At 35.7% G+C, this 16,555-nt stretch overlaps 1 protein-coding gene across 4 annotated transcripts in view; it reads right to left on the bottom strand.

Moving 5' to 3' along the window:
• Nucleotides 1–16,555, bottom strand: part of LOC123526750 (sodium/myo-inositol cotransporter-like) — a 40,995-nt gene that overhangs the window by 11,871 nt on the left and 12,569 nt on the right. For 2 of the 4 annotated variants that reach the window (XM_053523187.1, XM_053523190.1), the window contains exons 2-5: nt 4,249–4,415; nt 3,420–3,491; nt 1,643–1,747; nt 1,166–1,225 (exon numbers count right to left, since the gene is read on the bottom strand). In XM_053523187.1, the coding sequence (XP_053379162.1) occupies nt 1,166–1,225; nt 1,643–1,747; nt 3,420–3,491; nt 4,249–4,380 (369 nt within the window). In that variant the 5' untranslated portion in view covers nt 4,381–4,415. Of the gene's footprint in view, nt 1–1,165; nt 1,226–1,642; nt 1,748–3,419; nt 3,492–4,248; nt 4,416–4,891; nt 5,659–16,555 lie in introns of those variants that run through there. The other 2 variants (XM_053523188.1, XM_053523189.1) reach the window with 2 other exon arrangements.

Genomic DNA, 16,555 nt, shown 5'->3' with positions numbered 1-16,555 from the left:
TCCTTTGTTCGCTTAGACGCTTACCAAAGAAGTCAAAAATCATGGTACTAGTAGCTTCCTCACTTGGTGCGTAGCGAAGTGGATAGTTATAGGACTGGTGAGCCCGGTGTTAGTATATTCTAACATAAAATTACTGTTCTTGTCACATTTCTGGGGTGTTTTAACAGGAGAGAAAACGTGCGTTAACAGAGAGATTCTCGCGCTCACGTACCGTTATAACATCTTTTTATGTATGCGCGTTCCGAGGCAAAGCGTAAACGCATTACGGCCCCAAAACGGATTATTCAAAAGGAAATGAAGTCAACGTGAAAAAACAACGCAGACATTCCCGCGCGTGTCATGGAAATTTAATGACGTTGATGGATAATTTATTCATTTATCACTTCTTTACGCATTTTATGTTAGAACAGCGTTAACGCATGTTCATTTCGTGTTATAACATCTTCAGAATCCCTCGGGAAACGTTGGTACCCTCGCCCTACCGGGCTCGGGCACCAACCAATCCCTCGGGATTCTGCAGATGTTATAACACGAAAAAACATGCGTTATCCCTACAATGAGAGCGGATGGCGCACGCACCCACACAACGAAATCACGGACTGACGACATACAACTGACGCGAAATTTGACAAACATCAACCTTCCTCCGTAACTTTTTTTATATATCTATGTGTTCTGAATTTCGATTGTTTCGGGGAATTACAAGGGTTTTACAAAACGTACACAAAAACAATACTTATACAGCTGAAATAAATCTCTCGTGTCAAAAATGATAATTAAACAGGATTTGAACGTTCCGCATTAATGTATGTATACAAAATATACTCAATGACATTTCATTTCACTTGAATAAAAGCTAATAATCCAATCTTTCTCTTTTAAAATTGCAATATTTGTCAAATGATAAAGATAAAAACGGATGAAATTTACATTATTTTAAACAGTCATGCTCCGATTAAATTTGCAATCAAACATATGCCTACGCAACGTTTAGTTAATTAAAACATTAGTTTGTTTACAGAAATGGTCTGTCTTTAGACAAAAAGTTATCAAACATGTAATGTAGACAGAACGCTTTTTTGGGTCTAAATTTACCCCTGACGCAGTGTAGAAAAAAAACATATTTTGGTTCAAATTCAGTAATCAGTATAGACGGAATACTTACCCCACAGGCAATGTAGACAGGGATAAATATCCAGCCGAGCAGCTGTAATAACAAAATTGCCTGCAAAGACAAGATGCATGGGTAAATATATATCTACGCCGTACTGGAAAGACATTATCAAACTTAATATTGGAGCAAGACAGATATTAGAAATATCATTTTCACTGTGAATAAAAAAATGAATTGTTATCAGGGGCGCCGGACAAAACCCCTCGCGGCCAAAACGCCCTTTATATTTCAGCATCATTATTTTTAACACTAAGCTTACCGATATTGCCCTTGAAAATATTTTGAAATTAAAAGATAACATTCATGAATGGGCTTTGTCCACTTGTTAAAAAAAAAAACATTGAGAAGGGTCAAAGGTCTTTTGTACCAGAAGTAACCGCTAAAAAAAGATGTTATAAATTCGATTGTCAAAAACTTGTATATTGCTGTAGACACATTCTGACTTATACAGATTTCCATATAACTTACGTTAAATTCCCATGCACCGACTCCTATCCCTTGTGCAGCACCAGATCCCGACAGGCCGATAAAATGTTCGGTGCCAATGTTGCTGACAAATAATGAGGCACCGACCTGGAAAATAGAATAACTTCAAACACCTCAGTGAATGAGTTTTAGGATACTGACAATAAATAAAATACTTCTTTCACAAAATAGCATTAACATTAACGATTACAGTAAAATCTTTTAGTTTCGTGGGCAATGAAGTTTCGTTTTCTTTGACTGAGTGGGGGTGGGGGACAAAAACGACTACTTCGTGGGGGTATAAATTCATGGATTTCAACTTTTCAAACATAAAATGAGAAAGTAGTTTAATTGTTCGTTACGATTTAATTTCATAAACTGACACAACCGCGAAATGCACGAATATTAGTCCCCCGCTAATATCAATGATTTCTCAGTGTACAATATAATCTTAAGAAATGTAAGTGACCCAAACGGTCAGCTGTGTTTCACGTGACTTACACACATACCAGACTGGCAAAACCTTAATGAAATATACGTGTAAGTACAAAATTAATGTTGGCTATTCAGCAATAGAGCTTTAACAATACTAGTATAAAGTGTAAATTCGGAATTTGTATTCTGAAACTGGTTGTAGAGCAATTAAATTGTATAGCAATTAAATTGTACAGTTCAGTAGGTCGGGCACAACACTATGAATCGAGTCGAGAGTTCGAGTCCAGGTCGAGGCCTGTACGTTCTCCATGACCGTTTGGCAAAGTCATGTTGAAAAATGGACATGAACTTGCGGAAAAAAAGGCAGTAATAAGTACAGAGTCTACAGAGATAGCTAAGGCTAACTTACCACGGCATAGTACAATACAAACAAACAAACAATCGTTCATTTTTTACCAGAGCCTTCTTTCTTAGATAAATGTCAAATTTCATTCATTCCAAAGAAGGAAAAAGACAAACAATATAATAGGGTTATTATAATAGAAGCTCGATCTGAGATGCTGTATTCGGCTCGAGATCGGATCTCAGCGCCAAGTGTGACCCGACCTTGCAAAATCCACGAGAGCCGGATACAAAATCCCAGATGTAGCTACTATTATAATGACCCTTTTATTATAATATTCCTCTACCTTTTTGTTTGGTGTTTTGTTATTGAACGAATTTTTATGTGCGCTATTTATGGAACTGTGTCAGGTCACTTGAAGAGTCCGGTAAGATACAATTAGGCGTAAAAAAATTGTTTGTTTCCGGTATTCCCGACCCTAAATGTTTTTATGGCCTTGAAGAATCTTTTTCAGCTTTTTAACAAAAAGTTGCAAAACTGCACTTTCTATGGTTTCATCATGGTCAGTGATGTTGGAAATCGACTTACTGATGCTCTAAAGGCATAACCCCTTTATTTGCATTCATTTTTTGACACAAAAATAATTTCCGAAAAGTCTCACTTAATAATCCCCCCCCCCCCCCCCCCCCCCCCCCCCCCCCCCCCCCCCCCCCCCAAAAAAAAAAAAAATTCCGGCCTACCAACCCTAATTGTTTTAGCATGTTACCGCAAATAAAGATTTTTCTTTAAGGTCTTTAGACAAAAAGTACACTGCCTGTTCATATTTACTTGTGAAACAAAAGCCGATTGTTTTACAGAATTGATATAGGTATGTAATAAATGGTTTTATGTCCTGTTTCATATTGCAATATTACATAATCTTGAAGATTTTCATATTCTAATCACTATTCGTAATGAGATCAGATTTTAACGTGACAAGTGGCATATTTATGACGCACTTACAGGCAAGAAGAACATAGATCTACCAGCCAAGAAGAACCCGCCTACTGTACTTCTGTTGGACCGGCACATTGCCTGAATAAACAACAAACAAAAAAAAAACGTTTATATTGTTGTAAGACAACATCAGGTGTACAACATTGAATGTCACCGTGTCCATACATTACAGCAAAACATTATTTTCACTAATTTTTACGCTTTCATTAGATATACATGTATACCATTCAATTTTACAGGTTCTTTCAGCCTGATTATATTCAAAATATGTATTATATGAGAATGTATATACTCCAGCTGCTTAGCTTAATAGCAAGAGCGCAGATTTACGGATCTTGGGGTCGTAAGTTCGACCCTCGGGCGGGTGTATGTTCTCAGTGACGATTTGAAAAAAAAACATTGTGTCTGAAATCATTCGTCCTCCACCTCAAGATTCATGTGGTTACTTGCGGCTTGAGGACAGGTTTGTACTAGCACAGAATCCAGGAACACTTATTACAACTGCCCGCGATTACATAAATGAAATACTGTTGAAAAACGGCGTTAAACCCAAAAACATTAAACAAACACACAAACAAAAATATGTTTATATATTCATTAAAAGACAAGTGGTTAAATATAATTTGACACGGATGTCAATATACTCTGGTACACTGAAGAAGATACTAAGTTACTTATCATTATTATTCGAATCACGTTCGTATCTTATCACGACTGCACATTAATCGTGTCAACAAAGTTGCATTCAGCGACAGATACAGAATAAAAATGTTTGACATGCACGTTAGTTATACGTGGAGTATCTAACATTTTATGTGAATATTCGTTAACTTACCACAATGCCAATGGCAACGATGATAACAAAATATCCAGCAACTACACCTAGATCCGCCCCTGTCAACGAAGCATTGTCTGTGTGGGGGTATTCTGCCTTAAACAAAGCAAGCCTCTCCTCGGACGTGGCCATTTTCCCTATTTCACGCCACGATCTGTAAGGATCGTCTACAACAGAAAATAAAGCGCAGACTATATAGTAGTATTTTTATTCCTGAGGAAACCAAACAAAAAGTTAAGTTTAATTCTATTCATAAAAATATCGCCGGAAAACGTATTCGTCCAAATTTAAGAGTCTTTTTAACAAGGGTATGCGTTTAAAAGTGTTCATTATCACAGTGTTTGACAGAACCTGTTTCTTAACCTTCAGTTTTTTTCATTACGTTATAAGGCACAACATTCCTTGTCGTTGTCTTTTTAACGTCAAACGCCAATATACGTTCCATCAACGTCGGGTTTACTCAGTCCGTTGAATAAACGTACAAATAAAAAAACAACAACAAAAAACAAACCCAAATACATGAGTGCATACTGTGTCAAAAATGTCATGATTAAACATACTGACTTAATTACTATTTTCATACAATATGTGCATTAAAACAAAATAACTGGATTAAAGAAAAAAAGGAATTATTAATACATACATTGAAAATCCTGATTTCTGGAAGATATTTCACAGTTGTTTCGGCGAGTATCTCTTAAAAATTCAAATCGGATCAGAAAGGTAAATATTAATTATGCTACACTCGCGTTTGAAATAGATCATTTGCATAATACTAAACAAAGGGCGAACAATCATTTGTAAATACTGTCGTCCCTTCAATGTTTAATTTGATACGTTTGCAAATACATTTTATGCGGTTATATATCATTGAAAGAAGAAAGTTAAACAAAAAGTTCGCGGATGCTTATTTTATACGTTAATAGCGAATGTTTTATTATTGAAAAATGCCTTAAGGTAGAAAAAAGTAGGTCGGGTTGCGTGAAGTGACCAGGGGTGGTGAAAGATGAGTGCGGATAGATACTAGATTCACACATGGGATAACGACCTTTCCCGGTGAATAGTTCTTTTCTACATGCCCGGCAACACTATACAGACCGGACATTTCTTTGCGACCTACGCCAAGTAACATTATTTAAGTTTCGCGCGTTAAATACAAAAACTATTTTGTTGTTTGTAAAAAAAAAAACAAACTGTCAGAATGTAAACATCGTAAAATATTATACACCACTACAGTGCCATTCTCATCCATCAGAAATTCGTCAAAATCCCGTTCATACGGGTAACCATGGTAGACCTCTGGTATGCGAGAATGCTACAGTACGGAACAAAATAATAAAAGAAAAGTAATAAATAACATTACAGTAGGAAACTGCATATATTGTAGTGCGAGGTAAACATGTTTTTACATTTATTTTTGTTATACAAGAAGGGTGTGCAAGTCTTCTAATCCATTGTTTTGTTTTTATTTTCGTATAAAATGTGCAGTAATCAATACTGAAAGTATTACCGGGCAATATGCTATTTAACCTTTGCCCTGCTGAATTTCTAAAATGGACTGGTCCATCATTCAGTTTGGGCAATACAATTTATTATTTGAAGGGGTGTTTGCTGAAAATTTACTGACTGAATAGCGAACAGTGCAGACCATGATCAGCCTGCACGGATGTGATGTGCAGGCTGATGTTGGTCTGCACTGGCCGCAAAGGCAGAAATATTCGCCGCCAGCAGGCTAAAGGTTAAAGTGAAGTATAAGATTGTCCAATCTGACTAAAGTACTTGATCTTCTAAACGAAGATCTGAGAACGACCCATTCACATTCGTCTTCTGTATATTTTGGATTTCCAAGATTGCTATTTTTATTTTCGCAAATCTATTTTTGTTTGAACCAATCAGACAACTTGTTCGAAAGTCAAAGAGTAAGAAAAATTTGCAGTTAAACCAGGGCTCGAACCCGGGACCTCTCGCTTACAGAGCAAAAGCGCTACCGACAGAGCTAACCGGCTATCTGACATTTTTCTACATAAAAATAGTTAATATTAAATACCAAGGCTTTTTAAAGCTTGCAAAATGTTGTAAGTTAACTTTTAATTGGCTAGCGGAAGGGTTGTCAGAACGAGGCCATCAATAGCTCGTTGTCAGATCCTATGCGTAGCGTAATAGGAGATGTACTTTAGTCAGATTGAAGATTGTCAAACTATCCACTGTGCTTTAAAATATCACGGGAGGGCAAATTGTATTTACACACAATTAAAATTAATAATGGCATATTTCAGTTAGCGAAAAAGTTGGAACTGAGTTAACTTATTTCAGTTGTTTTTTTTTTTTTGTTGTTGTTGAATGTTATTAAAAATAAGAAATTAGATACAGTTTAAAAAAAATTGTACGGGTTTGGGAAACCAACTCATGACGAAAAATTACGAAGCGAAACGCGTTACCGCTGGGCCGACGGGGAATTAGCGCGTTGTTCATGGACTTATTGGAGACCTCTCCATGAGTGTTGGCTTTCAAACTAGGAGAATTCAGACTAATCTACTAATTTTTCGGCGTTAGATTTCACTTTTTAGCGTAAATTACGGTGAGCCAGTCTAAAATGGTACAATGCGCTTGCGCACAAGTAAGTTTTAAAATCCTCTAAGACGAAATTAACTGTTCGTTATGGTGTAATACTATTGTTATACTATTGGAAACGGTTCAGTTATTAACAAAACGAATATAGAGATATATATTAACTATTCTTTGTTCGCAGTATTCAAAGATATGCATATGAATTGAATCACGTTAAAAGGTATTTCGTTCAATTAAATGAACTTATTGTTTAACTGGCGGGTTCGTTTGCCCCATTCGGAAGATCTGCCGGAATGAGAAGAGTTCTTCTGAGCTTCTGTGTCTTCCATCCGATAGTCGGGGATGTTAATCACGTGATCAAAACAAGGTGGTAATTCGACATGATACCTTACAAACTGAGTTATAAGCTAGAACAAATAAAATGTTTGGAATTTCTTTTTCAAATAGCACATTAACAATAAAAATCTCTGAAAAAATACATTTAAAAAAAGAATGATACATTTTTTCACTTCCGGCAGACGTCTGTTCGATTGGGATTTTCTTCAAAGCTTTTCTAAAGCTTCTCGGAAGCTATTCTTGGGCCCAAACGAACGGGGCAGTTGACAAACAAGCCTGTCAGGTGAGGTTCTCGCATAAATGGTAAGATGCTAATTTGGCAGCTTTCACCAGGGCCAAGCTCAGTGTACAATTATTGCAGTGGTAGCTTTTGAACATTTTTAAATGAAATTCAGTATTAACTAGGAAGTGCTTGGGCCCCTAATAGGTCACAGTGACCTGCAGCAGGGAAACTCGTCTATAGCACAACCTATCATATAACCAGAGACAATAATTAGATAACAATTGTTATCTATGTGTCTGATAGGACTTTAAAAGGAACAACACTGGACCTCTCCTAGGTTTCTTTTGTTAAAAGAAGCCTACTTGTTAGGAATTAGGAGAGACCTGTCGCTTTTATTTTTAGATTTGGATTTTCCAGACTATTCCATTTATTAAATAAGGGTTTGAAAGATATTTGTATGGTGGCTGATTTCTGCCATTTCGCGTTTTCGCCCCGCGACCCCGCCAAGCGAAAACACGAGAATTAACAAGTTAAAATGGCGGGGGCGCGGGGCGAAAACTCGCTAGTTAGCGGGGGCGCGGAGCGAAAACACGATAATTAGCGGGGTCGCGGGGCGAAAAGTCGACATTTAGTAACTCTGATGGCGCGGGCGCGGTGCGAAAACTCGACGTTTGAAGAGCGCTAATTATCGTGTTTTCGCCCCGCGCCCTCGCCAATTTAGTTAATAAATCTCGACTTTTCGCCCCGCGACTCCGACAATAAGCGAGTTTTCGCAACTCCCCCCCCCCCCTTCCCCCGCCACTGTAATGCTTAAATTTCGCTTTCCGCCCTGCGAGCTCGCTAATTAGCGGTTTGTCGCCCCGCGACCCCGCCATTTTATTTCTCTAATTTCGACCTTTCGCAGCGCGACTTTTTGCATTTTCGTTTTGTAAGTGTTACGCATTGCAATTATCTATGTGGCTGATTTGTGCCATTTCGACTTTTCGCACCGCGATCTCGCCGAGCGAAATCACGAGGATTAAGGCGGTTAAAATGGCGGGGGTGCGGGGCGAAAACTCGCTGTTTAGCGGGGCCGCGGGGCGAAAAGTCGAGATTTAGTAACTGGAATGTCGAGGGCGCGGTGCGAAAAGACGAAGTTTAAGCAGCGCTAATTATCGTGTTTTCTCCCCGCGCCCCCGACATACCAGTTACTAAATCTCGCCCCGCGCCCCCGCTTAACAGCGGGTTTTCGCTCCGCGTCCCCGCCTTTTTAAGGTTTAAATCTACTTTTCGCCCCGCGACCCAGCTAAATAACGAGTTTTCGTCTTCCGGTATGTGAATTAGCATATGTAGGGGTTTACAAGATTGTGTTTTCAATATGTTGGATGGATGTTACACATCTTTGAATGCCAGCAGTGCGGACACGGAAAGTATCCTCTGTTTTAGTCATTCAAAGTAAATGCTTGTTATTGTTTTTATAAAATATAGTCGGTACTTGTTTATGTTTGTTTGCTTTTAAAGTTTAGTTGATTATGTGTATTAGATTCTATAGTCTGTTTCAAAAAGTTCGTAAAATGGATGACAGTATTGACCGTATAACCGATAGGCCTGATACGGCACGATTTATTTATAGAGCCTACAGTACAGGGGTGACTAACTCAAAGGTCCCTTAAGTCTTAAGGTAGTCGTAACGTCACCTTTTCTTGCTCGTAGGAATTTTTTTGATTAACTCAATCTTCTCGTAAGATACGAGATACCTTAAGTAATGCCGTATCTTAAGGTAAAAAAAAATGGTGCCTTATCTATATCGGAAATAGATAGAAAATTGAAGAAAGGACGGGATATGATAAGGACCAAAAATGGCCCCCACTAAATATGCATGTAAAACAACACCATTCGGCCATTGGTAATCAACTATATTTTTCAAAATCCACCAAGATATAATGACCAGACGTCGGTAATGAACCAAAAATAATTGATTATTACATCTATCTAAGACTTCCGCTGAAAAGATATTTGATCATTTAGAATGGGGGTATAGAAAACTATTCTGCAATATATTTTAGTTTATATTGCTGAACCCTATAAATTGTATGTCGTCACAATACACAGTGATCCAACTTCTTGAAACGAATTTTTATTTTGTATTCTAAGACAGAATGATCATGCAAAAACAAGGGAGATAACTCTTTCATGTAAGGACGACCGAAAACTCTTTTAAGAAATAAGATTTTTTTTTATACATCTACGTTGGCTTATTCTCTAACGATTATGTCTGTTTCGTTTTATTTCGTTTCAAGAAAATTTCTAAAACTAAAATTCAAAACTTTCATTTCATTTGCGTTACCATAGCAACATAGAAACAGTTTTGCATTTTTTGGATTTATAGTAATTTAGCGAGTTATTTCACATACTTGAAATATTAACTTTTTGAAATAAAAAATTTTGCTTCTATATCTCTTTACATATTTAGTGTTTCTTTGTTGTTGTTTTTTTTTTTTTTTTTTCGTATACGGAATGTTCTTGTTGTGTGACATTCGGATAAAACAAAACCTTCGTCGAATAAATCAAGAGGCATGACTTTGTCTTACAAGTTTCCATTTTTTCATATTTTCGGTGATTTTTTATTTAAATATGTAATGAAGTATCTTCATTAAGTAAGTTGAAAAAAACGACAGTGTTCACTTTACTTGAATAAATAATATACGAGTTGAATATTACTAAATCCTTACCACATAATTAAAACACGTACCCGCAGAAATTTCGCCGGAACCGAGTTAGATCGGTATTACAGCTTTGGAAGCATATCTATGTAGTTTATTCAACTTAATTTAATCAAAAACCTTTCCTTTGACACGAAACTATAATATCGATATGAGAAGCACGAAATATACATTAGCGTATGTAAGATCATTACGGAAGGAGTGACATGAAAGGCACGTGCAGTTTCCCGCCAAAATGCGCTTATATATGTAACGTAAAATGCTTCCGATTTCCTGCAAAAGATTTTTGGTTATAGATGAAAGAAAATTTTTTGATTTTACTCCATTATGTTATATTCCAATTACAATTGTTGCATTTATATTATATATTGTGTTTATATCAAACTCAGTTTACAAGACGACCTTGGATATACCGATATACCCAAGTAGCAACATTTGTATGCGCACATGAAGACATTTGATTTTATTCTAATGGTATTAAACACTGAATTCATTAGAGCGGTAGGTATGTTTACAAAATAACAAAAGGTCATGGTTGCACAATGAGAAGCAGATGCCCCGACTTTCCTCTGGATTACCGCTTTTCCTTTCCTCAGATAGAAATACAGACAGATTCGAGACGAAACGGCTGCAGTGATAAAGAACCAGCATAGTTGCTCAGTACGCACGTGTTGGTCTAAGAAACAGCTATGCACGTGCCCACGTAATAGCTAATAAGTGATCTCTATAGTAAGTTTTCAATCATGCCAAGTGATATGTGCGCAGAGGTATTTTTATACTAATACATGCGCAGATGTTTAATACTATTACGTGCGCACGTAACGTCATTCTTATTACGTGCGGAAGTAATAGATATTACGTGAGCACGAAGTAATTAATACGTGCGCATGTTTTAGTATGACAAAAACATCCATGTCCCTCTCTGTGATACCTTAACTACATGTATATACATTCCTCCGTTTTTTTTTTCAAATCATTACAGCTATTCTAGAAAAGAGAGAGAGAAAACATAACACCTGCATACGTGCCTTCATTTCAAAAGCGTAAAGCTATTCATTAACAGTGCAGAGCGCCTACCTAGTCTGGGCCCACTTCGACTCCGGTGGGGCGGGAATGGTATTGGGTTTGATCTCCGGCCCCGTCATACCAAAGACGTGTGAAATATTACCAGTAGCTCCCTTGCTTGGATGCTTGTCATTAAAGGGAAACTGGTTTCTCTGCTCCTACCCTGATTCATCAGGAATGAAATGTCGAAATTGATTTATAGAAGTTGTAGAACTTGCTTCACAAGCTCAATAAGGCCTCCGCAGATTTGCGGATCGCAGGATCGCGAGTGCGATCCCCGGGCGAGGTTTTTCTTCTCCGTGGCGATTTGATAAGGGGTATTGTGACTATAATCATTTGTTCTCCATCTCATAATCATGTGGGGAAGTTGACAATTACTTGCGGAGAACAGGTTTTTACTGGCACGGAATCCAGTAACTCTGGTTACTGTTGAAAAACGGCTTTAAAACGTAAAACAAAACAAATCACAATCAACCTACAATAAATCATTAAAAACAATAATAAAATGACGCGTCTTTCGATATTTTAGATATTCTTTAAACACAAATATATCTTAGCTATTTTGTTTTTAAAATGGTTATAGAATCTATAGGGATTTCAAGCGCGTAGCTACCTTTACGCAAATACGCAGCTGCGTAGTGAAAATCTGGCAACCATACACAATTAATTGGCTAGTGTCATGCAACGGAGATGGCTTCATACACTATCATTGCTTACTTCATATTGTGTTTGAAGTACAGTAAACTCCGGTTTTAGCGAACTCATCGGGATAAGCAAGTGCGTTTCCGTTATAACCTGAGTTTGTAATAAGAATAATTTAAAAGCGAACCTGTTTCTTATAGACATTATTTGTATAGCAAACTGATTTGTATGATTAGTTGATTTAACGTGCATTGAAATTCACCAATTGTCTTTGTAGTTTTATAACAATTTAGATACAGTTTTGCAATTTATCTCATAATCCAACTATCTGATTGCTTATTTTGTAATAATCCTGACCATGTGAAATATTACAATCATACGCTGTCTAGGAGGAAATTTCTATAACAAAATTATAATACAGTGTTAACAATTAATAAAATGTTGGTTGAGAAATCGGAAAAAATTACATTTTCAGGGCTAAAAGCTTTTGAATATGATATTTTGTATAACACTGCAGACGTAATTTGTCTCGCATAATGTTTACTTTATCTTGAGCTGAGCGCGAAACTATTGTAACGGTATATAAATAAAAAAATAAGATATAATAGCTTCACGCTCAGCCTTTGATATCATAGATATATATTATAATTGTACTTAAGTGTATGAAATTATCAACTATTATTCCATAGAAAATAAAATTCAATAGAAATCCATTCATTACACCTAGTTATATAAATCTTACGCTATTGACACCGGTACAAGTCATACGATATTACAGTATTCGACAACCTATTCACAGTGAGATAAATATGCTCTTTCTATATAATTGGTGATTTAATATTTTCAGTGCGTATTACGTAACTAAATTATTTGTATAATATTTCGAAAGACTTCAAACAACATTTTTAAAAATCATCAAAACAAGATTTCAGTGTAATACTTGGTTTTAGATGTCGTTTAGATAATATTATATCAACAATCCCACTACGTTTAAATACTTGTTTTATGATTCAATATTGTTGGTACGAAATCTGCCCAATGCTAATGTTAAAGCCTGAAATTTTCATAGTTTCGCACTTCGCCGTTGTGATCTCGCGCTTCGTCTTTCACGCTTCTCTGTCATGGGAAGGCGATACCCGAAGCGCGAGATCAAAATGACAAAGCACGAAATGGAGGTGTTTTTTTTTTCTCTCGAAATTTTTCGCTTCACCACCGTGATGTTTAGCTACGCCATCGTGATTTCGCACTTCACGCTTCACAATACGCAAAGTGTTCACAGCGCGAAATCACGATGGCTTCACCATCGCTATCTCGCGCTTTACAGCTCGCCAGAGAAAGAGATGCATGAAGCGCTAAGCGCAATATCACGATGGCAAACTGAAAAATAAAAAGGAGTAAGAAACATTTTGCAGAATACTGTTTTAGTTGAAGAAAAGATAATAATACATTTTGACGAAGTTGACATAATGCAGACGTCGATGACATTCGCCGAAATATTTTTCCTATGCAAGGCATCAGTTTCTTATTTTGTACATTTGTAACAATATCATGAAACTTAGCATGTCTTTGTAGACTAGTATTCAGTTTGGAGTTATGGCAAAATTACTTTTAACAACTCTCGAATATATACTTATACACACATCTCTTGTTATTCAATCATAATGCTGTTTTGAAAGTGTGTTACCACCAACCATCTGTTTTGAATACTGCACACATATAACATGGATCAATGAACCACAAATTGCACGTGCAATATTACACACATACCTAGTAAAATAATACATTTTATATAAAAGATTAAGAACGAATAAGGTTTTCGTGCAATGTTTAGCTTCAAATACACACCAAAATGCACCATTTGCGGTTCTCAGATGAAAAAAATATCATGGAGAGGATACAAAGACCCCTACGCATTACCTCTGCGTACTATGAAGAATGCTCTAGCTACGCGCCTGGATTTTATCTTTTATTCATAAAATAGAATATTTCACACCGGAAATGACATGTCAGTGACATTAATTGACTCAACATACATTTATTTATGAAACTTCGTACGGCGATGAAACGGAGTTGTTGAAACAATTCTGAGTTGTTGACTTACTATTTTTCATACGTCATAAAAAAGAAGTATAAAAACACATGTTTATAACTTTATCACAGACATACAGTAGAATCTAAACGAATAATTGACTAATTATAGAAATAACGCGGTTAAATGGTTTAAAATATTTTAACTCGTGGCTAAAGATATAAAATCTAAATAAGGATTGCAATTATCAAAGAATGGTACTTTCTGTCGTTTTTGCCAGAAAAAAAAGCTTAACAGGATTTGTTGGGAATCGATCTCGCATACCACTGACACCAAACACAATATTTCATTTCAGCCGCCGTGCGTACCGATTGCGTCAAAGAGACTTATGTACAAACTACGTCATATTTTTTTAGATAAAAGAACTATTTACATGTGTCTACAAGTTGCGGTGTGCATGAGTTATCTTTCTTGTCTCTATAACATTTATGTAAATAATAACAATTTTCTTTTTAAACAACTTTAATTAGATCTACACTTTATTTTTAAACTTGAATATAATCCCGGAATACAGTTCACGTAGATCTAAAACACGTAACTGATCAGTAAAATGTCTAGATCTACTTTCAGTTTCACTTATGTATTAAACATTTAGTTTTCTTATAAAAACAACTTTTAGTTTTCAGTTACATGATTAGAACAAAACTCCCGCGTATCTGTTTGATGCTCGGTTGCTTAGAGATGAGCACGTTATCCTGTTTCCTTCAAAGAAAAGTGAGTCTAAAAATTGCGAAAAAAGTGGAAATTCAATATGAGCCGGAGCGGGTGTCAAGCTGATCTTTTCTGAAAATGTATATTTTAATAACCTTATTTTCTCAGCAAAACTTTAGCTTGACACCAGGTCCGGCTCACAATGAAAATCGAGCATGTAGTGTGTAAATCGCGTGGTAAAACGGTAAAAGTCACGGACTACGACTATTCTAAAGGTCTGAGTCGTACAAATAACTTGGTTTTAAAGTTTTTAAAACTCATAGTTTTAACGATTATGATCTTCTTTTTTGTTTTAGACAGTTAAAATTTCAATTATGGAGTTTTCATATTCTAATAATATTTAGGGGGCCATTTTGCATATCTTATCATATCCCGTTCTTAAGTTTTGTTTAACTTTCTGATTAATTTTTCATTTATAATCTAGCTTTTCCAATTCTTGTTGTTTTTTAAATCGATATAGAGGTATTAAATTTCCAGACAGATTTAAAAAATCTGTTTTTTTTTTTTTGTTTTTTTTTTGTCTACCTGCAAGGCAACTATCATTTCAAACCATATAAAGTTGCCTTAATACAAGTATTGAGCAATGGTATTTTATTTAGTAAAAAAAACCAACATAATACGAGTATTAATGAATATTTGCAAAGATCTTCAAATGACCTCAAACATGCAAGACACTTTTTGAACTGATGGTATAAAACCTCCGATGTTCATCAAAACATTTTTTTAAATCCCAATGTGTATAGGAAATTTTCAGTCAATATTATATAAATTGATATTTCCTATGTTAGTTATATAATACTGTTACTTTCTTATATCATATATTTTGCTGTGTGATTAACGCATCAATTTCGGACTCCTACTTGCGAGGACATGTTTGAAGAATTATCAGATCTCGACGTTTCAGTCAGTCGTTCAATTAAGATGTTCGACATTTAAATGTAATTAGCTAGTTCAGTGATTGATAAAACATTTCTGTTGCATATGCATATCTGACATTCTGGGATACGATTAAAATAAATGTACTTGCCTAATGCAGATTTTGGTACTCCTAGTCCTACAGTTTAGTAAATATTTCACAACTGTCATTCATATAATAATTTCTATTGTAGACGCGCACTTTAAGGGGACGCATACTTTGAAATTAGAAAAAAGTGGGCGGGGTATTATAAAATTTACCTGCAAAAAAGTACAAGGTTTTGGTAAATGAAATGAATACTGTTTCAACTGTTATAAGTACACAAAGGATTGCTCACTAAAATAAAAATGAGAAAAACTGAAACAAGAAAGTTATTGTTGAATTACGTAAGACTTCTTGTGTACATTCAAAGTCAACAATTAAGACTTTTTGGTGCGAAAATAATAGTGCTTCACTTTGTCTAAACATTTATCAATGTCCTACAGATTCTAATTTAAAGAAAGAATGTGAAATAAGTTCACTGTCTTGCTTTTCATTTCGCATATGTGAGCTAAAACACATTATTTAGTTTGTTTACAAAGTAGTGCATAAGAAAAGATATGGTGGTCAAGGAATGCCACATTACAAAACTAAAAGAGTATATTCCCCTTAATACATTAAACATTTATCGTTACAGAAGTCTAGTGGCTTACAATAAAGGCCTATAAATGTTGCCATTATTAATTTTTAACTTGGTATTCATGAACTACAATGCATTTAAATATCAAAACACATTCAACAAACTTTTGAAAATGTATTGTCTTAAAAATCCCTAAAATAAGGTATGAAATTTGGTTGAGAGGTCCAATCAATGTGTATATGTGCAAAAGCAACATTCTAATCTTGTTCACAAAAGTTACTAATAAACAGCAGGAATGTCAATGATCAAAACTGGACGAATATAGTTATCCTCACTTTAATGTCATTTATAATTTGTCCTTGAATTCTCCACCATACTTTTCATAACTCTGTTTGCACGAGTTGCACGAGAATGCTGTCATTCACGTAAAAAAACG

Source organism: Mercenaria mercenaria, chromosome 14 (assembly GCF_021730395.1).
Source record: "Mercenaria mercenaria strain notata chromosome 14, MADL_Memer_1, whole genome shotgun sequence".
In the NCBI taxonomy this organism is placed as follows: Eukaryota; Metazoa; Mollusca; class Bivalvia; order Venerida; family Veneridae; genus Mercenaria; species Mercenaria mercenaria.
Note: the sequence above shows the minus strand (reverse complement) of the source record. Positions and strands in the feature narration are given on the sequence as shown.